This window comes from Lepidochelys kempii, chromosome 3, assembly GCF_965140265.1.
Source record: "Lepidochelys kempii isolate rLepKem1 chromosome 3, rLepKem1.hap2, whole genome shotgun sequence".
NCBI lineage: Eukaryota > Metazoa > Chordata > Testudines > Cheloniidae > Lepidochelys > Lepidochelys kempii.
The window spans coordinates 57097980-57123696 of record NC_133258.1 but is presented as its reverse complement, the minus strand read 5'-3'; the positions used below and the strand labels follow the sequence as shown (position 1 = coordinate 57123696).

The 25717-nt window shown below is 38.6% G+C and overlaps 1 protein-coding gene across 42 annotated transcripts in view; it reads right to left on the bottom strand.

Moving 5' to 3' along the window:
- Positions 1 to 25717, bottom strand: part of RIMS1 (regulating synaptic membrane exocytosis 1) — a 507401-nt gene that overhangs the window by 71995 nt on the left and 409689 nt on the right. For 30 of the 42 annotated variants that reach the window (XM_073336446.1, XM_073336400.1, XM_073336415.1 and 27 more), the window contains one exon: positions 22221 to 22387. The exons of 11 other annotated variants lie outside the window; for them this stretch is intronic. In XM_073336446.1, the coding sequence (XP_073192547.1) occupies positions 22221 to 22387 (167 nt within the window). Of the gene's footprint in view, positions 1 to 394; positions 457 to 22220; positions 22388 to 25717 lie in introns of those variants that run through there. One more of the 42 variants, XM_073336444.1, reaches the window with a different exon arrangement.

Genomic DNA, 25717 nt, shown 5'->3' with positions numbered 1-25717 from the left:
AGGCACAATGTAAACAATCTATATAACCCAGAGGCAGAGATCAATTACATATATTTAAAGTGTTTTAATACATATTGCATAGATAAGGAAATAGTTTTCATTTAGAAACACACATTAGAAACACAGTTAGCTATTTTTCTGTAGTTGTATCAAATGCATACCAGTCATACATACGTTTTTATCACATGAAAAAGAAAAGTAAATATTGAATAGCTAATTAGAACATGCTTCACCAATAAATTAATCAATGTAATATCAGCTATGTAAATAAATTCTGTTAAAAATTTAAGCTAGTCATTAGTCATGATCATAACTAAAATCATGATTCTTTCATCCTCTCAGGCATATTGATGGTTCATAAAGAGATGTTTTAGATATATATGTGCATAATCACCAGTCTTTACTCCATTTGTTTTTCCAATACAAGGAGCCATCAGTAAGTAAATAATCTCTAGTATTCCTTGCAGCATGGAAGAAATTAAGATAAGGCTTGTCTTTACATAGCTGTAATGACTTGAATCCTTAGAATCACCAGCCTCCACCAGCACTAGCTAGTAAGCGTCTTGCCTTTTCTGCTGAATGCAGAATCATGTAGTAATTCTTAGCCCCCGTGGCAACCTTTTACAATGAAATAGCTCATTAATACTAATAACTATCTAAGCATGCAATAGTTTTGGACCAAAGGGAAAGATGATAATGAATATCACATTTCAAAAAAATAAACTCTTTTTATTAGAAGTTTCTCAGATTTCAATATCTTCAAACTATAAAGTGTCTGTCTATATTGCTTTGTCAACCTTAGAAATATATTTACCTATGATAAATTATATTTGCTGTAACATTTATGCCTCTACAAAATATAGCATTTAATAGATTAATTCAAATATTCTTGTTTCTCAGAAAATACAGGGGATAACATACCCTTCTTTACTGATTTTTTTGCCAGCTGAGACTAAAATAAACTGAGTTCTTTTCACATCAGATGGATGTTAGCTGGGCCAAAGAAATACTCAGTAATTTTTGTACAGTCTGTACTAACTCCAACCTTTTTTTGTTTTTAAATTTCTGAAACTGTCAGTCTTCAGTAAAATGGGGAAAATAATTCAAAAAGTATTTAGGGGCATTACATAAGAATTGCATATTTGCTATCTCTTTTAATATGCTTTCCAAGAATACTTGTACAAGTTAGTTTTTGTTGCCAGAAATAAAATTTTGTTCACATAAATGGAGTCAAAAAGTCATGTGAATATATATTTGTGGGAGTTTGATGCTGGAAATGTTTAATGGCTATCTAGAAAACTATCTGAGAGTTTGGGAGCCATCCAATTAGGAAGCAGAAACAATACTTACAATACAACGTGAGTTAGGTGACAAATCACACAGCCCAATTAACTAAATACAAATATGAAACATATAAAGCAATAGCTTAATGAAATGTTTGTAAAAATCCAGAAATGTGTTCATATCAACAATATATTGAACAAATGATGAACAAACTCACTTTTAAAAATCACTCTGTGGACAATCACTCTGTGGACAAATAAAGCTCACTTCATCCGATCCTAATAAATGAATAGTCTGGCCAGCATCCTTCAGTGAGAAGTGCAGTAACTCTTAAACACTACTACTTCTCAACACAACTGAGGAAACGTGCTCAACAGTACCAATAGTGCACTAAAATCACAGTTTTTCCTTTGCTGTTTGAATAAGTCTCCCTAATAAAACCGATTTGTGACTCCATAATAAAACACTATGTTTGTTTCTGTCTGTCCCCAGTAGATGAACTGCACATAGTGTGTGTGAGCTCACTCCTCTTTATGGAATACAGATGCATTGTCAGTAGCAAGCACATTATTTTTGGTCTTTAAACAATAAACAACAGCAATAATAATACTGATAACAGACACAAAATAGAAAAGGAGCAGGGAAAAGGAAGGGGAGAGGGAGGAGGGAAGAAAAGGGAGATGAGATGAAGAAAAGGAGAAGAATAGAAAGGAGTAGAGGTGAAGAAGAGAAGAGGGAATACTTCTGATGTCACATATCATGGACACTAGCTAATAGTAATATAAATTACAATTTTAAAAATGTTATAATGTAGCAGTTTCTTAAGAAGAAGGAAGGTAATTAGATATTTTAAAATACACATGCAGTGCCTGATACTAGATTTTTCATGTGAAGATGTTCTAAAAGGATTAAAGACTTCATCTCTCTCTCTGACAGTCACATAAAACACTTTACACTGAAGGATTTGTAAAAATCATTATCTTTAGATAATGAATAATTTGAGCATTAATTACCCTGGCTTCACCAAGGAATAATTCAAGCATTAATTACCCTGGCTTATATGGAAATGACCATACTGCCAGGCTGTATTTCTTCCTGTATTTTTTTGTATTTGGCGGAGATAGAATGGCTGAGGTAAATTTGTTTTTTATTAAAGGTGCCAGCCACATTAATAATCTTGGAGACTTACATCTTCTATTTTTCCCTATGACAAGAATAGCTATGACAGTCACATCACCCCACCAATGTGCAAACCTATCTGACGAGGTAGGGGTAAATTAGTCAGTCTCCAAGCCCACTCATTTCTTAGTCTCTTCAATAAAACCGACAACAAAGATGCCAGTTCATGAAACATTGTCCCGTCCATGCCAGAAAAAAGACAAGATGCAATGGATCTTAATGTATGCAATGGATCTTTAACTAGACCACAACTAATAGATCTAGGACCTCACGGCAATACATTGTACAGTGCAGGTCGCCATTCTTTTCTTAATCATTTCTGCCTGTTAGGGAGGGTGGTCATCAGTTGGGACCTCACCTCCTTCCCCTTGTATGAGGGATAAGGGGAGAGACAGAAAAAGAAGTGAGGGCATGCATCCTTCGGGGATGTCTCCTCCTAAATCCCCTTTCAACTCCTCTTTATCAGGGAACTACATCCTCACTGGATCTACATCCTGCACTGGACACCTACCACACAGGTTACCTACTAAGTTGCAGCATCTTGACCTGATCTCCTTGCCTAACTCACTGGGTTCATGACCTGTAGTGGAGAATGCAAAAAACCCACCCTATCTCAGTCATTCAGGCAGTGAGGGAAAAATTCCTGCCCAACCCAAATTAAAAGGAAACTAGAAACAATGCCCACAGTGGATCATAAAACCCAGTCCTTCTCTGGTCCCGTGGGTGGGAAGGTGGATGTTGCTAGCCCATGATTGCTGAAAGAGAGGGACCTGCCTGGGGTAAAAATACCACCTAGACCATCCTGGGCACCTGGAGGGGCGCTGTTCCCACCTGGACCAGCCACTTCCTGTTCCTCCCTTAGCTCTATTTGGGTATGTTCTCTTCCCTGCCTCACAACCCAGTGCAGAGGGGAACCTTAAAGAAACAATGATTCCTTCTTCTTTTGGCTTGCCAGACAAAGACCCACTGCATTCAGTTGCAGTGAGCACAACTCTGATGTTGATTTTTGAACTACAGTAACTTGTGGACAACAGGAATCAACCTGAGATCACAATCTCATTTTACATAGTCTGGTTAGCCTTTATCTGGTAGGAACTTTTAGTTACTACTGATCGATGGGAGATCCCAACTGGTGGACTCGAGAAGAAAGGTCTTATTATAGGTGAGGCTGTCAATGACTCCCATTATTAAGGACCCTGTTTTCAGTTGCTTATAACTTTGAACTTTGAGCATTTCGGCTGAAATTTTCCATGCTTGGTGTCTGCCTCAGGCTGATTTTTTTTTTGGAAAGTTCTGGCTGCAATTATTCAGTTGTTTCTGAGAAGGAAATTAGGGAAAATACATCATATTGCACTGTCAAAAAATTCAACCTAGTGCCCCCTAACTTTGGAGTAGGGAGTTGGCAGATGGGGTGGCCTTTGTGCCGGGGATGCACCTTCTGCTGTTCCTGTGAAAACCTGCCCAGTTTTGTCCAAGTTATGAATCTCTGAAAGCTTGAAGTTTACACATGCTCAGTGAAGACAGAGAAGTTTAATCATTAAAATCTGCAAAGATTCTGTCTTCACAGAGCATACTCCATGGCCTCACAGCTCCAAGTGCTGTCCAGGCTGTGCATGTGCTATCCACACAGAGGCGACTTAGGCTTGCTCCAGTTCAGGGCTACAGGGACAAAACTAGATTTTCCCTGTAATTGCTGATCCCAACTACGCTGGGCCAGAGGCGGGGGGCATGGTGTCAGGCACTGGAACTGAGAGCAGGGAGCCTGTAGCTGCTGTGCTCTCAGTGACCCTCCTATTGGTGCCCAGGCAGAGTGCAGGAGGACACAGTCTGATTCAAAGGCAGAGGGGAAGGAGAGGGAAAGGAATAGATTGCGGCAAGGAGCCTGGTGAGACTGGGACTGGAGGAGGGAGAGAAACTGTGACAAACAGTTGGGGGCTGACTGGAAATAGGCGGGGAGACAAAAACTGGTATGGTTGGGCAAGGAGGCTGAGGGTATGTTGTCACTTTGAGCTGGAGGTGTAAACTTCAGTTTGAGAAAGTGTAATTCTCGGCTCAAGGAGACATACTGACGCTAGCTCTGACTGAGGTAGTGGGCTAAAAACACAAGTGTACCTCAGCAGCATGAGCGGAAGAGGAGCTAGCTGACCCGTATGTACCCATCCAACACATTACGTATGTCATTGGGGCAGCTAGCGCTTTGCACGGCCATGGCTGCACTCTATATTTAGTACACTAGCTCAACCACAGCTAACACAGGTCTCCTGGAGCTGAGAATTACACTGTCCAGCTCTAGCATAGACATACCTGGAGACTGGGTGGAGGGGGGAAGTGAGGTTGGAACTGGGAGCTGGGGGGCAGAAACTGATACTGGGCTCCAATGAGGGAAACGTAATTCTATATCCATAACTTTAATTCACCCCGCACACACACCCATCTCCGTGCATATGCATTCTGATACAGTCTGTAATTACATGATCATGTTCTATTTTTTCCATAGGACCCCGGCCTCATTCAGTGCGCAAGATGGATACTGCTCACTTAATGAGCAGCTACTCAATAATTTGTTTTGCTTCCATTGTTCACGATGTGGCCCCAGTGTACACTACACAAACCCCACACTGAAGACAGAATTATTAACTTCCTGATGGTCTTTTCGATGGTGTTCATTACTTTAACAGCGGAATACTTCACAAACAATTATTTTCATAACACCCCAAAGAGATAATTAGGTATTATTATCCAATTTTACAGATGGGGACCTAAGGCACAGAGTACTTCGCATTACATAGTAATGTATATGTTCACAGCACAGCTCCAATTGGCTTCAGTTGCAGCAGCGAGTGCCCAACATTTCTGCAAATCAGACCCCAGGGTCTCAAATCAGGCACCCAGAAAATGTGGAATACACAATTAATGACGAACTGCAAAAATGTGGTTTAAGAGACTTGCATAGTATCACACAAGAATTCTGTGGCCAAGGCAGAGATAAAATTCAGTTCCTCAGAGCAGCATTCAACTACCTTAATCATGAGACCACCCTTTCTCTTCCTGCAATATTTCCTCATTCACTACACACCTTTCAGCTTCTGCAACACGAGACCCTGATTCATCCTCAGAGCAAGTCCATCTTGTACTGAATAAGGCATGGATTTGTGGAAAAACATTATATGATCACATCATTAATGACTGTAATAATGCATATGCACCAGGGGGCCTGAATTAAGATTGCACAGACAGCCTTAATTCTGGCATTCCCTAACTTTTGAGTGCTTGACTTTGCAACCATAATGCTCTTTGAACATAATTTTTTGTGTACAGTATTTCATTAATAATCACAGGAGCCATCCACTTCCTCCAAGTTATATAATTCTGAAATAGGGATATGGTATTAATTTGAGGTTTTGTCATGTTTCAGTGATTTGTTTATACCACTACATGAACTCATGTATAGGCAATAAAACTAGTCAAATACTATTTTTTGATGAGTGTATTAAATGAACAATACTGTTGTTGAATAATTTATCTCATTTTTTTGCATGAGTATTCACATCAGTCTCAGACACCAATAGAATGTTTTTAGTTTCCTTTTTTTAGGCTAACGTCTGAAAAAGGTGAGATACAAAGCAATCCTGGTAAAATGTTATTAAGAATTTGACCTAAAATGAGAATTGCAATGGGATTAAGAGTAGGAAAAGCAGTAGTTAATAAAGGGCTGAAGCTGTAGGTAGCTATGTTTCCTTACTCTTTTTCATCTGCGGAGTATTACAGCCTGAGGATCCTTGGTGATTTAAATTCATTTTGATTTCTTTTCAGATCCCTTTGCATGACACTCTACTCTATTCCTGGACATTATCAGTCTCAGTCAGCATATTGCATTGCTAGACCACCCATCTTGAGTATCATATTACACATATTTTTCTGACTTTCCACTTCTTAATAACTTTGTCCTTTTTCTAACACCCCTTAACATATTGGAAGACATACATTTCTCTTTTCTATTCTGTCTGATACCTTCAGTTATGAATTCCACCTCCAACTATAACCTTAAGTCAACTTTTTAGGAGACCTGGGGCCAAACTGTGAGTAACTGAATAACTAACTTTTTAAAAATATCAATCTGTACTCAAATACTATTTCTTATTACAGGGAAAAAACAACAACACCTGCCCAATGGAAGGTAGCTCTTATGAATGCTGCCTACAGAAATGCTGAGACCAGACACACAAAAGAAATTAGGAGCCTAAATCCGATTTTTGGCACCACTGTGATGCACAGTCCTGTAGGTGCCTAAACTCACTGGGCGTTTAAATTTCCACTGCATAAGTTTCCTAGACACCTACGTTTTTGCTGTCAAAGGTCCCTAGGCACCTATGTTTCTGCCACTGGGCATACACTCTGTAGCCTGAGGGAACCCTCACATCAGAACAGCCCATAGTCCAGTGATTAGGGAACTCACTGGAGAGGTGGCAGATCTCTGCTCAAATCTCTTCTCTCCATCATGAGGGCTTGAGCAGGATGTTTCCCACATCCCGGGTGAGTACCCTAAATACGGGGCTAAAAGATATGAGGGAGGTCCTCCTCTTCTCCCCACCCCAACTCCAGGAGAGGATTGCAAGCAGAGACAGGTGTCTCCCTTTAACCGAGTCTTAGGCACCTATCTCCAGGAGAGGGGCAGGGCTTAGCACACACCTCTCATTAGCATCTCCCAGGGGCTAGCGTAGTAGGCTCCCTGTCTAGAATGCTGGCTTTTGTGGGTGGTATCATAAGGTACCTATCTCCTCCCATTAATTGTATAGGAACCTCGGCACCTAACGCAGGCTTTGCGAATTGCAGTGTGGTTCCTGTGAGTTTCTAGGTGCCACAAAACCAAGTACTGCTATGCCTAAGTCCTTTTGTGCACCTATACATAGGTGCTGGAACTAGGGGGGCTGGCTCCAAATGGTTTCCATTATATACAAGGTTTGTTGTCTGATTCAATGGCTCTCAGCATCCCCACTATAAAAATTGTTTCAGCACCTATTTTGAAGGAACTATAGAAAAGAAACTATGGCAATGAGGGCCAAATAAGTCTATATAGAAGAAACTATGGCAATGAGGGCCAAATAAGTGCCTGGATGGGCGAACTGGTATAAATAGCAAGAAATACCATGTTTTCCCTTGGTTACATACAACTGTGGAGACCTCTCCTTATTTCAAATGTATATTCCTCACTCAGTAGCAGATGCTCAATTTTGATTTAGGCATAGAATCATAGAAATGAAGGACTGGAAGGGACCTCGAGAAGGCATCAAGTCCAGCTTCCTTCACTGTGGCAGGACCAAGTAAACCTAGACCATCCCTGATAGGTGTTTGTCCAACTTGTTTATAAAAGCTTCCAATGATTGGAAATCCATGACCTTCCTTGGAAGCCTATTCCAGAGTTTAACTACCCTAATAGTTAGACAGTTTTTTCTAATATCTAAGATAAATCTCCCTTGCTGCAGATTAAGCCCCTTACTTCTTGTCCTACCTTCAAAGGAGGTGTAGAGCAACTGATTCTAACACCCCTTAACATATTGGAAGACTGTTATCAAGTCTCCCCTGGTGTCTTCTTTTCTCAAGACTAAACATGCCCAGTTTTTTTAACCTTTCCTCATAGATCAGGTTTTCTAAACCTTTTATCATTTTTGTTGCTCTCCTCTGGACTCTTTCCAATTTGTCCACATCTTTCCTAAATTGTGGCACCCAGAATTTGACACAGTCCTCCAGCTGGGGCCACCCCAGTGCCGAGTAGAGTGGGACAATTACCTCCTGTGTCTTACATATGACACTTCTGTTAATACACCCTATAATCATATTAGTCTTTTTGCAGCTGCATCACACTGACAACTCATATTCAATTTGTGGTCCACTATAGCCCCCAGATCCTTTTCAGTATTACTACCACCTAGACAGTTATTCCCCATTTTGCAGTTGTGCATTTGATTTTTACTTCCTAAGTGTCATACTTTGCACTTGTCTTTATTGAATTTCATGAAACAAGCTGACCAAAACCTTTCACCTTCCAAGGGATAGACTCAGATTCCCCCTAACCCATTTGTCTACTCCTGTGTAGTGACAGGCTCTTGCTATTGCTGTCAAGAGCCAGGCTCCTGACTCTTGAGAGCAATAGCAGCCAGTCCCAACATGACAGTGGCCTTCCCCCTAACTAATAGAATGTCATTCAGATAGGGAAGAGTTTTAAAGGGGCGACACAACATAAAGATATCCCTTCTGCTTAGCTAACAGCTTTGTACCTGAGAGATAGGGAGTAGAAGAAAAGATACCGTTGTCTCAAATATACCTCCCACATCCACTTCAAAACTGAGAGATAAGAGCATGCACAGCCACTTTCCAGGTAATCAGGGTGCCAAAGAGATGACCTATTATCAAAGCAGACCATTTTTGGTTGGAAAGTTCCATAACAGACAGGGTTTGATCCCATCTGGCTTTATGTAGAAGGTAGCCAGCATCTGCTGCAGCCTTCTGCTGCCTATATGGTTTGGAAGGCCACTGGAGAGGGCTCTTCCTTTGCCAGAATTAAATCTTCCACCATCTCACAGACTTGGTCGCCACATGCTCCTTTATTTCTCAGTCTGATATAGACAATTTAGATCACACCTTAGATTGAAGCTCAATTACTGCATCCCTCTTTCGCTGGGCCTTTAATAATATTTATTTAGAGACTGTGGTTTATCTCCAGCATCTGAGACATTCCATGCTCATGATAGGCCTGCCTTAGACTTAACCCCTAAAGTTTCCAGTAAGTTAATAGTAGTGTTTTATATTGATTCTACAATTCTGTGTATCGGTTTTTAAATTGGACATTTTTTATTTAATTCATTAATCTTTTTTTCCCCCAGCTCCTTAGTCATGTACTATTAACAATTCCTCCATTTAATTTGAAATGCTTTGGTTGTAGGTAGGGCATTATTTCATTTTGCACCTTGTCAATGGAATGAACTGCTATAGTCAAATAAATTCAGGTCTCATCTCGGCAGCTTGGCTTTCAGCTAAACACTGCTCAGACTATTTTCTTTTATTCTTAGTTCTCTGTTTTAAACCACTGCAAGACAGTAGGAATGAGCACCATTACTGGATATGAATTCAGCTGTATTATAGTCAAACCTGATTAACTTTTCAATCATTTTGAACTTTTGCTAGTTAAATTTTAAAGGAGGGAAATATTTAAACTCCTTTTAAAAAAGCTCCTCGTTGTTGGAAGATGTTTGTACGTTAACTTCTTTCCTCCGTGAAAGAAGCTGGATAAAAGTGCAAAAGAACCAGTTTGTTAATAATAGATGTTTGTGTTATAACTGCAGCTTTTAAAGAAAAAGGTGACGTGAGATGTATTTTGTTTTGTTTTTTGACCCTGGTGTACTTTCCTTTATCTTTAGAGCCCAAACCCATTTTAAATAGTTAAAATTTTCAGCCAAAACAGCTGAATTTGTGCAAGGTTGTAACATGAGCTGAAAAAATAAAATCCTGTGCTAGGCTTTTCTAGAGCTTTAAGTTATAAATAATTGTAGACAATAACTGTAAATAATGTAATAACGTTTCTAAAACTGTACCTAACAAAAACAGATCCCTATCTTTAGTACAAGGTGGTTCTAAAAAGTTTAGATTGCTATGTAACCTTGTCTACCCTGAAATTATTTTTCAGCTAACAACATTCCACAGTAGAATGGGATGGGTAAAAATGTACCGAACTACACTTTAAACTTAGATGTGAAGTTCCTTAGCTTTTATATTCAGTTCTTACCACTGGGTAAAGTATTCAAGATGGCTTTTGTTTGTTTTTCACAAGAATACTCAAATTTTGTTATGTACATCCTTTGTGTGCATAACACACAAATCATGGATTACAATGCACCCAAATCTATGCAAATGTGTATCCATGCAAATGCATGTGAACATCTGATGTAGTGCAAATGAGGGTCACTCAGTTTTGAAAACCCATGCCAAAATAAATAAATGTATAATATATAACTTTATGGCAATGCTTTGTTAGATCTTGTTTGAATCTAAAACATTCTATAACCTTTAACTTCCTCTTATTTTATTATAGTAATATGAATTTGAAAGTGTGGGCTAAATTCTGCAAATTATCTCAAGGAATATTGGGTTTCTTTAGAATATGGACTTAGTGCTACTCCAGATGTAATTCCCCCAAACAATTAACACTGAGAGATCTTGTGTATAGAATAAATGAAAAAACGTACAGAGTAATAAGTTAACTTAAATATACTATTTTTACAAAAGTAATTTGTAATGGAAAATTCCAAGCTGGAAAGCAATCTTCTGAAAACATGGCAAAGGCACAGGCCTATGAGTCCAATGAGGGTTTTTTATTACTTTATTTTTAATGATAACAATAGCCATGGAACGTCTACAGTCTGTCAACACTACTGGTTGCAGCTGTGGACATAGTCAGCTGTAGAAGCAGTACATCCTTTGTAGAAATATCAGCTAATTAATCTCATTATGTCAATGATAGCTATAAACAATTGAACTGCCGGCATCAAAAGTATTGATTATTATCTTAAATCAAAAGTGAACCTCACACTGGATGAACCTAAATGCTCTATTATCTGTTTATAATACAAAACCTAGGCCACAAGGAACCAGCTAAATAAGAACTGCATTGGAGACAAACTGTCTGTAATATACTCCTATACAACTCAGAGTCATGCGCCTCATTCTGACCCACCCACCACTTCTAATACAGCAGCAGATCACAGTATTCACTCCAATTCTTTTCTTATTGGTGTCCCATCCTCCATGTTGTGTTAAACTGTTGTACTTCTGTTTAATTACTGGACCACTGAAGCAGCCAAACTGAACTGTTTAAAATGAACAAATCAATGCAATCATCATCACATTCTAATTCTTAAAATGTAATGCAACTTTTTGCCATGTTTACATAATCACATTGTCTTTGTACTAAGGCCAACACTGTGGACTGAGAATTTTCCTATGGATCTGAACTGTCTGTGGGATCATTCAGATTTACTGAGTCCTGTGTGCATATGGGAAACCGGGATGATGGCTAAGTAATAGTTGTCTGTTACCTGAGGAAGTAAACTTAAATTGTAGCAAGTAGATTGAGCAGTAACATAGGAAGTAGCCTCCAGTACACAGTCGTGGTGTCAGAAACAGTAGAAAGCTGAGAAGCAGAAAACAATTTCAAAAACACGCAAAAAACCCAAAAGGTGGTAGAATGGTAGATTGGTGAAGAGAAGAATACAGACCTAGTGGAAGACTCAGAATTGAGTGGGATAGTCTGGTAATTTATAAAATACCAGGTTAGAGAAAATTACAGGGCCTACTACCTGGTATGGGGAATGGGGAAGAAATATTCAGGTCTTCAGTCAAAGTAAATTGGGAGAAGCACAACCTTAGAAATAGAAATAGAGAATTTGCACAACATCATGGATATAAATAATCAATCAGAAGGAAAAGAGTCTCCAAAATAGAAACGTATAACTTGACTATAACATTCTCAAATCCATGCCAATTTGCTTGGTGAGAATAAATGAGTATGCTTTCATTGAGGGTAGCTATAGGTGTTAAAACAGTTAGTAAAATCACCTTAATTTATGACTCTAGAAGACCCAATATTTAGCCGATTGCCTACAGTCCTAGCAAATAAGTAAAATATGAATGTTCTATTATGCATAGCACAAACCTACAGAAGCTTATAGAAAGACAGCAAGAATATGAAGATAAATAGCTAATGGGAGCACAGCCCAGAATCCTAAGAAATATAACAACCTATAATAAGAGACGTGACTTAAATGTGTCCAAGATGAAATCTCACCTGAAACAGATGTGAATATTCACCCACCAGGAAGTATTAATTTTATTACTGCTGCACATATACTATCCAATCTGTTGTACTGCCTGCCTGAGAACTCTGAAATGTAGTTCTGTTGATGCACATAATGAAATGCCGTGTACGGGTTCATTCAATCATGTAAATTAGCAATACAATGAAATGAATATGGATCAAGGGCCAAATCTTTAGGTGGTATTAATTTGCATAGCTCCACAGAAGTCAATGGAAATATGCCAATTTACAGTAGACGATCTGGTCCCTTGTGTATAATTGACATGTGTTACCATTTAGAGACAGATCTATCATGAGGCCAGTGGTCCATGCTCAAATTAGAGAACATAGATCTGAACGCTAAATGGCATGCATAACATGTATGCAAGTTCCAAAATATGATTATTGATATGACAGCAGCATGATATCCATGTTACAGGTGATACATATATTACATTTGCAACTGGGCCATCCTTCAAACACCCAGAGTCCTCAAAAGAGGAATGAACAACACATTAATACTAATATCTCCTGTGGTCCTATGAACAGAATAGAAAAGAAGCTTATTTTTGCCACTTGGAAGTGAGCATACTGAGCAAGGTGTGGTAGAGAGACCTCAATATTGATGCAAAAATAATATTAATAAAATTATTATAACTAATTTCATAATGTTAGGCCATTAAAATTTGTTTGGTCCTTTACTAAATATTAAAATATATAAGTATGTTATAGCCAGGATGCTTGAAAATGTAACGATACCTGTCTATATTTTAGTTGGTTATGTTATAAAATGTTCAAGCTAAACAAAGAAATTACAAAAAGCTTCTCCTTTCTGTCATCCAAAAGCTAGCCAATGTCAGGAAGATGACACCTCCTTGGTCATAAAACTGTTTATGACCCTCAGGAGTGTTTACACATATTTTAAAAGGCGGTTTTTCTAACTTTAGTTTGTTTTATCTTTTATACTATTTATTTTGTGCTATGTTTAAAAGATGTAAAGATCACTAAAATCTGTGCTTTGTACAAAATATATAATAAAAGTTCAATTGCTATAACACACAGGTTGTAACCCTGGGTCAAACAAAGCAAATGAGTGTATTTTCTGACCAGGGATCGGCAATCTTTGCATGCGGCCCATCAGGGAAATCCGCTGGTGGGCCAGCACGGTTTGTTTACCTGCAGCGTCCGCAGGTTCGACTGATTGCAGCACCCACTGGCTGTGGTTCGCTGTTCCAGACCAATGGGAGCTGTGGGAAGCGGTGGCCAGCACATCACTTGGCCTGCGCTGCTTCCCGATTGTTTACTTTGCCCAATTATAAACTATTTAGGTTATCAATGATGTACCAAACAGAAGCCACCTGCCCTTAAGCCATCTAACCATCTATAAACATTTTTTGTTATCAAATGATATACCAAAACTGGACTCACAGTAATTTTGGGAAATAAAACCTTGGTTTCAATTTACCAAGAGCAGGCCCACTCTCAAAGGAGTAATCTCTGTTAAAAGCTCTCCACAGAGGGTCATGGAGAAGAGATTGTAACGGAAGTAACTAACAATTTTGTGTTGTCTGGTTTGATGTTTTCTTTTCCTTGCTTTAATAATAAAATATCCACAATTAACAATTGTGATTATTTTGCTTAGTTTAAGTTGTGGTGTCTCCAAAATAAAACATCCAAATAAACTAGGTAGGTACTTCCTATTGGCTTTAAAGGAGAAAGTTAGCTACTGTATGCTTGCACTGTCACTATCTATTAAAAATTTTTTAGGTTCATCTGTGCCACCAGCTTTGTGTCTCTTGTAACTTAATTTTACTTATTGTATATCCCCAGTAATGTGTATATATAATCATATGTTATACCATAACTGAAATGTGTTAAAATAAATAATTATCAATTTATATAATAGTATTAATAACTCAGATTAATGCAGAAGTCTCTAGTACGAGTACCAATCTAATCTTTAAATGTAGTGTGATTTTTTACATTTACGGTACATTTATCACCCTGAATTTTCTACTAAAACATAATATTTTTCAGAGGTATTTCAACAAAAGAATATGGTCTAATATGCCATTTGCATAGCTTCTATAAAGTATACATTTTGAGAAATTCTGGCATGTAGTTCACAAAACTGCAAATGGAGTTATTGAAGTCCTGATCCAGCAAAGCACCAGAGAACATACTTAATTACTTCACTGGGACTACTCATGTACTTAATGCAATGTTAAGCATGTCTTTTGCTGAATCAAGGCCTAATTGATACAAAAATCATGAACCTTCAAGATGCTGAGCTTGTACTACAAGGTATTGAGAGTCCCCAGTTCAACTGACAGTAATCTGAGATGAGGGCATGTAGCATCACCAGAAAAGATAGTCTGTAAAAAAGTGAGTATTTGTACACATAAGTGTAGGAACTGGCCCAGCTTTTGCATTTTCAGTTTATGGTTCCTGCTGTGCTGAAGTACAGTAACTAAATGATGAATATTGTTGCTAATATAATGAGCCCAAACCTACTTTTTCTGGGCACCTAAAACTCCACGTGAAATCCAGATGCACAGAGGATGCAGGATTGAGCCCAACTGTGATATTGATGAGTCCCCATTAGCCAGTAACACTGCTCAGGATTTTAATACTATTACCCCCACTTATATGTCAGTGTGGGTGTGAATGGCAAATACCTTAGACCAAGCGTTGAAAATGTAACTCCAATTTGAACACAACTGGATTTATTTCCCTTTCCCACCGGTGATTATTTGCTTTTGTTTGCTTTATAAATAACTTAACAGCTTTCACAAACTCTCATAATAGCTTCCTTTTGCTATCACTTCTACTATTGCTGTCTACAAGTCTTTGTAATACAAATTTAAAAGGTTTTAGATTTAATTATTCTATATTAATCATTGAGAAAAATATTAACTACAGCCACAGTATATAAGGATATTATAATACAAAGTCAATATACAGATTTGTAATTACCTTTGTAATTAATGTGAAACTACTCAGTACAAAGCCTCATCAATTTAAAAATATTTAAATGCCTTTGGTTCATTATGATTTCCTGGGCTGGCATAGCTTGAGGCTACATTTAGATGCTGAGGCTTTGCGATGCAGTATTCCTGTTGTACTAATTGCAGTACAGCACTATCACCGAAAGGGTGGATGGGCCGAAAAGCAAAAGGGAAAAACTATTTCCAAATCAACAAGTCCAGTTGTGGTTACATCTTATCAGATAAGATTGTCTCTGGAAGCCTGATCCCATTCCCATTGAATTTGATTCATGTTCAAACATCTCATGTTCAAATTGGAGTGACTGCTACGGTGCACAATCAGGCTCACAGAACATTTCATATATGAGAACTGTGCAATAAACAGTATGAAACAAAACTGGGAACTGAAACAATGCATGCCTAAATGCAAAAATCTAGTCACTGCCTAGGTAGCAACATCCATTACATATTAGGGGCCTGGATATCAACTATGTATTAAAAGATACTGAAACTCTTATTCACACAAGTATAGAAGGCCCTGTTTTGCTATTAACAATATTTTCATCTCTTCTACTGTTGACGACAATGAACGTTCACACCCATGATACACAGGAATAGACCCTTCTATCCTTGCACTCCCTGTGTTTTATTTTTTCAGAGTGAATTTTCACTCCTCTTTCCTGTCCAAAAGTGTCATGCCAGCCAGTCAGCACTAAGGTCATTTCTCCATGACCTGAAACCAGAGTATCACCCCCAAACCGTCTGCAGCCTCAGAGGTGGGGGGGCTTTGTCTTGGCTAGCAGGGGAAAGAAAACACCTGGCCCCTTTAAGAATTGTAACCCCCCTTTCCCCATCTTGGGGGGCAGTGCTGTGTGGGACAGAAAGTTGCAGCATAAGCCTATTGGCTCCTGTGCATCCAATAGGAACGCCAGTAACTAAGGCTTTAAGAAAGCTGTGATTGTTTGGTTCAAAAGTTGATTTTGGTGCAGAGGACCTGGCCCATGCTAACTGGAGGAGGCAGAAAAAAAGTTTAACTACCTGTAACTGTTGTTCTTTGAGATGTGATGCAGAGGCCCCATGCGCCAGAGAACTTTGCCTAGCCCCTGCCCCGGCCATATAAGGGCTGCTCCACTCTGACCACTTCAGTTCCTTTGTCCCGAATGTCAGAAGAACAGACTCTGATGCAGAGGGGACAGAGGGCGGGTTGTGGAACCCATGTCTGCGTCATATATTGAAGAACAACAGTTACAAGTAGGTAATCGTTTTTTCTTCCTCAAGTAGCTGCAGCCTTGTATTCTATGCAGATGGCTTCCATGCAAGTACTCGCAGGAGGTGGGGCTCAGAGTCCATTTAAAGAAGGACTGAAGGATTGCCTTCCCAAATTTCCATCTGATCTGGATGCAGCCACAATGGCGTAATGGTTTGCAAAAGTATGCACAGGGGTCCGAATGGGCACCCTCCAAATCTCTGATATAGGAATGTCATTTAGAAACGCCGTTGACGTCATCTGAGCTTTTGTGCAATGAGCTCATACTGCTTGAGAAGGTGTAGCCTGGGCTTCTTCGTATGCTGTCATGATACAGGAAGTTATACACCTGGAGCTCTGTGAAGAGACTGCTTGCCCCTTCGTTCAGTCCACATATGAAACAACTAGACAAGATGAGGAATGGAAAGGTTTAGTTCTATCCAGATAAAAAGCAAGATCAATTTAGAAAACAGATGTAGTTAAAGCAGTATAACCCTGTAACAGGGTGCTGGCCAGGGGTTCCTGATCCAGTCCCCTGTTAGTCAAGCTCCAATTAAGAATCATTAATTGGGGCTGGCTGAGTATGCCACGCCTAATTGATAGAAGAAAATAACCTTATTAACCAGGGGGCTATATAGGGCTGGCAGGAAGGAAGTGAAGGGGGGAAGAGAAAGGAAAGGGAAGAGCCAAGGGCTGTGCATCCCTGCCGGCTGGAAAAGCTAGCTCTCCCCCAGGTTGCTGGTTTGGAGCAGACTATAAATAGAAGGTGGTGGGAGCTGACACTGAAAATAAAAAGCACTGGTGATTGCACTCAGAAGGGGTCTCTGGCTGATTTGTTGCGAGAGCAAGCAAATGCCTCGTTACATACTCCCTAGTGTGGACACAGCTACACCATTATAAAGGTGCTTCCACTGGTATAGCTTCTTTTGGTAAATATAAATTTAATTGTCTAATCTGTTAGAGTTTAGCTACCCAGGAAATTACTGTGCAGAAAGCCACGGTGTGAATCTATAATGCACCAGCTCATGCCGTCCCATGCTAATATTGCTACAGTATAGTGAAAATTCCCAAGTGCAGCTTGGCATAATACTTGAAAGCTTTGTACACCAAGCTGCACTCTGGGACTTTACCTGTGCTGTAACAGTGTCAACACAGGATCATGCTGCACGGCAAGCTGGTGAGCTGTAGAAACACATCCGGGCTTGGCACATGGTAACTTGCCAGGTAGACAGGCCCTTATAGTTAAAGTGGTACAAAATCTGTGTATAAAACAGCGGTTTCAGCTGACAAGCATTCAGTAGGCTGCTCCCCTCCAACCTGTCTCACAGAAAAAGGACTTACAAGCTAAGATCCCGTGGGAAGCTTTAGAGAGGACACCGAACCCAATAAAAGCTCCGGAATCCATACAGAGTCAGAATTGCCATACCTTGGACAGTCTCTTGCTTTATCAAAGGGTTATACAAGGAAGAGTGGTGAGAATTCACTTCAAGACTGTTGAAAACTTTAGTTTGATTAAAATAAGTATCTTAAAAGTTAACTTTCAGGATTGTTTCTAATTCTTGTGAGACCTTAGGAAGCTGGAATTCAGATCTAAGAACAATTTCATCTAAAAGATTTTTCTTTACAAGGACAAGGAGATTGGCTTAAGAGAAACCCTAAAATGAGTATTTTAAAGCATTTTGATATTTTAAAATCAATCCTTTTAAACTAGGGACTAATTTCTATTTCCTTTGAACAAGCTACTGAATTTAAGAGCTCTCTGAATCTGAGGCGTTCATACTCAGAGTGTATGTGTATGCATAATCATTTGATCTTACCTTTGAATGCTCAAATATCATGCAGTACCTTTAGATGAAGGGTAACCTCTTTTCCTTGAGAATTAGATAATTAGAGGTACTGGAAAAAATCTGATATCTGATTGTTGTCTATTGTAAAGAATTATTGTTGTACTGTTGCTTAGCCTTAATCATAATCTAGATAAATTGCTTCCAAGACTGTATTTAGTATTTCTTATATGACTAGAATATCTTGTGCATTCAGACTCGATTCACAGATTTAAACGGCTGATTCCATAAATTGTCTGCAGTGGCTGAATAAAATTGATTTAAAATAACGAAGTGTCTTGATTTGAGAGAATTGTCTAAGGTAAAAAGTATAATGTGAAAAGAACTCAGTATTAAAATTAGTAAGCTACTGCTCCCTGGCTCAGTCAAAAAGGGGTTATCAATATTAATTTCATACAGATATTAGTTATTAATATTAACTAAAGGTATTACTTCAATCTAATTTGCTACATTTTCTCTACAATCAGCTGGCATCCCCTTTATTTGTAAATTTGATTCCCCTCCTTCCTTCATGCTTAAAAGTCATTGATGTCATCCACATCATTTAGACATGTTATAACTTTTTACACTCATACACAATATTACAAAAACACACTTTAGATGGCTGCTGGGAAGAAGCTGATGCAAATGATGTTAACTGATGAAGGTGGGAGTGGGAACATGGTTTGGATGAGTTTCCTCTGCTCTTCCATTTGATAAGCAAGCTTTGCACAGAAAATGCTGCTTGTATAGCACACAGGCTACAGAACTATTAAAACTAGAAGGAGCTGGTAGCTAGGAGACACACATGAGGACAGGAAGCTAACCTTTACCTCAAATCAGCAACAGAATGCCTTCTCTTTTTCTTGTCTTCCATATCCAATTTCTTTTCACTGTGCCCCATTTGGTCATCTAATTCCCATGATATCCTTCTTTCTTTTTTGCCATCATTTTTGCAGATCTCTAAGGACTTTGATCTTTCCATAGTCATAACATGCAGGCATGCAAAATTAAATGTAGACAGCTCAAATTGAAAATAATGAACAACAGATGCTAACTCTAGATTCACCTGCTGAAACACTTTTCAACATTACATTAAAATGACTTTAAATTTCAGTAAGAAATACTTTTTGAATGAATACAGTTACCAACTGTAAGTTACATCTGAAAAGGAATTATGGGTTATTTAATTGTAAAGATTTCATACCATAGGATCTGACTTATTATCAGTATGTGAGAAAGAGGAAAAAGTCTGAAAAAGTTAGAGTTTGTTCTAAAAATGTTGATAATTAAGTAGTAAGGGTCTGATCCTGCAACATTTACCCGTGTGACTGGTCTCATTGACTTCATTGAGCTTATATGCACAAGGAACATTCACATGAATAAGGACCTGATTCTGCAAAGACTTGTGCATGTGAATAACTTTAATCATGGGAGCAGTCTCACTAAAATAAATAGATTTGTTAACTTCAGGAAAGTTAGTCACCTGCACAAATTCTTATAGGATTGAGCTCAAAGAGTTGAAGAGGGTAAAAGGGTGGTAATTATTGATAATATCACAAATTCAGTCTAATCATAATGTCTGATCCTGCAATTCTGGCATGAAATCCTGCCCTGCTCAAGTCAGTGGAGCCTGAATTTTCCTCTAAGACCTCCCACTAATTTTAATGAGAGTTTCAGGCGTGGAAGATACTGAGCATCTGATTCTCAGTTTGGAAGAACAGCAAGTCAGATTAAGAATATTTTTTCAAACACTTTTAAAAAAATTCCATATTTTTTACTGAATAACACTGTAATTATAGCTACCTTATAATGATTTTATGTTTTGTTCATTGTACTATAATATAAGAAGAGTCAGGGCTGGCTGCTTCTATTAGAGACCAGTTCTGAGTGAAGCCTGGACAAGAAAGGCTCGATCTCCCTGCCCTAACCAAAGTAACCTGACCTGGGCAGAGGTCAATATTTCCTGGATCTCTATGAAGGACTAGTGTTTATATTATGGACTTTAACACCAGGTGGCTATTTTGAGTTGAGCTTTTTTTTTTTTCGGTTAGCCCCACAAGGGGACCGAGAGCTGACCTGGCCTGTGTGCTATGCCAGAGAAGGAGCAGACCATTGTAGAACCAAGACACAGGAGGGTTGCTAGACAGGAAGAATCCCTGCAATGCCACTTCCTGACATGAAGGGGCGCTCTAAAGGTGAACGCACACCATAATGCTCCCAGTGGCTTCAGTACAGCTGGATCAAAGCCCATAGTGAGGAGCTCTATGGAAGTTGGAAATGCAGGGTTTGCAATATATTTTAGACATTATTAATTTTTTCAACTGAAAATAGATGTTAACTAATCAATAACACATGATATGTTGGCTATAATTTTTGAGATATAGGAATAATATTCTTATTCACATGCCCTATAGCTTCAGAGGCATACCAGCCAGTTCTGTGCTCCTTCATTTGAAATAGGAAAGGAAAACATTAACATATAAAAAACGAAAACAATAATATTAACATAATAATTTATTCCTCAGACAATTTATGGTTATATACCAGTGTTTACATCAAAATGGTTTAGTTTAAAAATAAAATCCTCCCTGTCTGCAGGGGGCAGTGTGCATTTGTACGTGCCCACACACACATGTTCACTCACAACAAAGACACACTTAGAGAAAAAGGTTGAGTTAACCATACAAATTGATTTATTGGTAGAATAAAGAGGTAAAGCTGGCAACACTTAATGATTTTTATTTTGCGTTTTGGTTTTTTTTTTGTGCAAAATTAAATCCTTTTATGGAAAATGCAAAGGGCAGCAACAGTACTGTGGGCAGCAAACTGACATATTACCATTTATATGCATTCTGAAGGACAACTTTTGTCCTTTACACAAACTCAAGAAACAGCCTTTCACTTTTGCAGTTGTTTGATGGCCATGTAATTTCTCTTTAAACCAGTGGTTCCCAAACTTGTTCCACCACTTATGCAGGGAAAGCCCGTGGCGGGCCGGGCCGGTTTGTTTACCGGCCGCGTCCGCAAGTTCAGCCGATCGCGACTCCCAGTGGCCGCGGTTTGCTGCTCCAGGCCAATGGGAGCTGCTGGAAGCAGTGGCCCGTATGTCCCTCGGCCCACGCCGCTCCCAGCAGCTCCCACTGGCCTGGAGCAGCGAACCGCGGCCACTGGGAGCTGCGATCGGCCGAACCTGTGGACGCGGCAGGTAAACAAACCGGCCCGGCCCGCCATGGGCTTTCCCTGCACAAGCGGCGGAACAAGTTTGGAAACCACTGCTTTAAACTATAGCTAGTTGACTTTCCTCTCTAATAACCCTGATCCTGTTAGGTGGAGAGCCCTCTCAGCTGTCTTCCATCTTAATAGAAATAGGCTCTTTGGCAATGATACTGCACAGAGGGCGGTATGGGCATCAAGACCTCTGTGGCAACACAAACTAAGAAATTAGGCTCCAGTCCACCATAGCATTTAAGCACATATGCAATTTTAAGCATGTAAGTAGTGCCACTTAAGTGCTTTGCTGGATCAGAGCTTTAAAGTACTAATTTCCAGCTTGCTCCAAGTTTGGGTTTCTCCTTGCACAAATATAAAAATTTGCTGTTGCCCTGTCTGAATTTTTTGTTTACCTGTTTAAATGGCTGGATGCCAAGGTGGAAAAATATGTTCATTTCACAAAAGACTTAGGATGATAACGTGTATGTTTATGTGTGTGTGTGTTTATATATAATATATGACATTTTAAATATATTCTATTATATATATCATAAATATTTATATTTCTTATTTTATTTTTATTCTTTTTATTTTTACACCAAACAAGATTTGATACATTTAAAATAGCATCATAAACTCACCTGATTCTGCCCCTAGGGCGCTCAGATTGCTCTGACATAAAGCTTGTGCTGCTGAGGCGTGAGGCACTGCTGGTACGGGAAATGGCTGACACATCACTGACATCACTATCTGATGATTTGGCAGAGACGTTATCACAACTTCTGTACTGATCTGTTTGTATGTTATACTAAAGATTAAAAAAAGAAAGTATGAGGTTTCTTTTCAAAATGTGAAATATACTCAGACAACAAATGAGGAGGACAATTCTTTTAAACTCCTGAAATATCCAGCAGTCCCAATAACTTCAGAAAAGTTATATATATATATATATATATATATTATAAATATATAGCATATATTTATAATAATGTCTTGAAAAAACTGAAAATACGATAGGTTACTTCAAGCAGATGGGCTCCGTAATGTATGGCTGAGATGACAGAACTAAACTGTGATCCATGGAACACTAGAATATTATTTTCTTTGTTATTTAGTGCACCAAATTATGACTTGTACAAATACAATGTTTTATTTACCTCTAGACATTTCTGTGGTGTCTGTGCAACTGTCTAGGGCTCTTTTGAAGTTTACATATATGCCTAAGATGGATATATTGGGATGCAACAAAAGAAGATCATAGATTGACAAAGCCATCCTCACTAATAATTAGTAAGTGGTAAATAACTTGAAATCTGAATGCTTAACCTTACTTTGATAAAAGTTACTTGAATAAATGAAAAAGTTCATTAGTTGAGCACAGTAGCTAAAATAATGTAACACTTACATACCAAGGTCATTTTGTGATCTACTTATTTATTATCATTTTGAGAAAACACAGGCAAGAAAAATAGTGTTTAAAATTATATTGAAGTCATTTGGTCAAAGAATGCTAATGAAAGATGAAGCCTCTTTTAGGCTCTGAATCATAATTTTCATGTTGCTCCATCTACTTTATGTTAAAAAAATCACCCTCTTCTGATTCTCAGACCTCATCTGACTTTATGGGAAAGCAATGAAGAAATTTCCACCCAATAAATCCCTTAACTGCTTTTCATTCTGTGGTTTTACCAAAGTAGGACTTCCGTTTTAAAAACTACAACATGACAGATCCACAGGGTTTCAGTCAAGTTTGAAAATCCAATCTGTTGAGCTCAGGGCCCTTGAGGACGTTGATTTTTAGATAGAAATTCATGGTGTTGAGGGGTATGTGTGTGTTTTGGTCAGCTCAGTTTGTGGAATGACTTCATAGTTTCTGCTTTTAGATGTGAAAAGCATCATGGTGGGTGACAGACACTATCTGCGTGGGCTGTCATTAGCACATGCACTAAATGCATCTTCTCCTGTACATTTGTGGGTGTAGGAAAAAGAGGACTCAGAATCGCAAGAGTAAACAAAAATCCAGAATGCAAGGCTGAAGGGAACTCCTCCCCCTCATTCTCTGCCAATCACATACAAATCTGCTGGTAAGAAAGGGAAGGAAGAATAGATAATAATTTGTTGCTTGTAACCTCTGTCATACAAGATAAGTTTCTTAAATATATTTGAATCATATTTCTCTGATATTTTATAACAATAGTGCACTATAATCAGATTGTCCAATGAATCCAATGGCAATCAGGATGAGTCATTTTCACCAATATTCAGTTGTACTGCACATATCCTGAGTGTTGCTAAGGACCAGCAACTCCAAAAGGTATCAGTGGAAGTTGCAGGTCCTTAGTACTTTTCAATATTAGACCCTATATATTTTAAACCCATGTGCCTCATATTAAGCGCTTACTGGTGTTATATTGGTAACTGCTTGAGGATTTTAGTGATTGAATTGCCTTTGCCTTATGCTCATTTCTTCCATTTGAAAATCTGAAGTCTGTTATTAGGCTCTTGTTCTTCAATGATCTGTGATCTACACTATGCATGTGTGTATATATATATAAACAAACATGTACACATTCTCAAGTATGTGCACATACGCGCACACACTCTTATACAAACTACTTGACTATCTACAACTTTCCAAATATCGTATCTGTGAAATAACTTTAGAGAGCCAACTCATAACAGCAAAGTTGTATTCAGGTAAGGGTGGGAGTTAGAACTACAGAAATTTAGCATTGAGGGATGATTTCAAAAATTGTGGATTTTTTTTTCAGAAACAGGAGAGAGTATATTTCCCACCTTAGCATGCCATATTTTACTTTTATACTTTTTGTTATGTTTATGAGGTGAGAAGTGAAAATAAATACTTCTCTGATTTCTTTCAGTCATACAAGTATTTGCCTATCAGCAACATTAGTTAGAGTATAAAATTAGAATAATAGAATCATAGGGTTAGATGGGACCACAAGGGTCATCTAGTCTAAGCCCAAGATGCAGGATTTTTTGTGTCTAAACCACCCAAGACAGATGGCTATCCAGCCTCCTTTTGAAAACTTTCAGTGAAGAAGCTTCCACAACCTCCCTAGGCAATCTGTTTCATTGTCCTACTGTTCTTATAGTTAGGAAGTTTTTCCTGAGAGTTAATCTAAAACTGCTATGCTGTAGTTTGAACCCATCGCCTCTTGTCTTGCCCTTTTTGGCAAAAGAGAACAACTTTTCACCATATTTTTTATGGCAGCCTTTCAAGTATCTGAAGACCACTATCATGTCCCCACTTAATCTCCTCTTTTCCAAACTAAACATACCCCGTTCCTTCAGCCTTTGCTAATATGGTTTGCATTCCATCCCTTTGATCATATCTGTCACTCACCTCTGGATCCGTTCCAGTTTTTCCACATCCTTTCTATACATTGGTGACCAAAATCAGACACAATACTTCAGCTGAGGCCTAACCAGCGCTGAGTAGAGCGGTACTGTAACCTCCCATGACTTGCATGCTACGCTGCTGTTAATGCAACCAAAAATTGCATTTGCTTTTTTTCTGAGAGCATCACATTGCTGACTCATGTTGAAGCTGTGATCTATCAAAATTTCCAGATCCTTTTCAGCAGTGCTGCTAAGCCAAGCCATTTCCCCCCATTCTGTATTTGTACATTTGGTTTTTCTTCCCTAAGTGAAGCACCTTACATTTGTGTTGGTTGAACTTCATTTTGTTGTCAATAGCCCAGTTCTCCAATTTATCGAGATCTCTCTGAATTTTAGCTCTATCCTCCAAAGTATTGGCAACCCCCTCACCCAGCTTTGTGTCATCCAGAAATGTCATCTGTATGCTCTCTATTCCTACATCCAGGTTATTAATAAATGTTCAACAACGCCGGACCTAGAACTAAAATGTATTACATCTAAAGGTTTTTATCCTGTGCTTGCAATATCAGAGCTTTCTGAGTTTTCACTACTGTGAACCAATCCTGTTTGCAAACCAATTTATGAATCAAACACTGAAGGGTTCATACTGACGACTGTGTGTATCCAGGGGCAGCTATATTAATTGCTTGGGCATTTCAGTCTGTAATTGGAGTTTGTGAGAAGGGTGTTGGTGGTTTGTGTAAAAACAGCTGAGAGAGAGAGAGAGAGTTCCTGC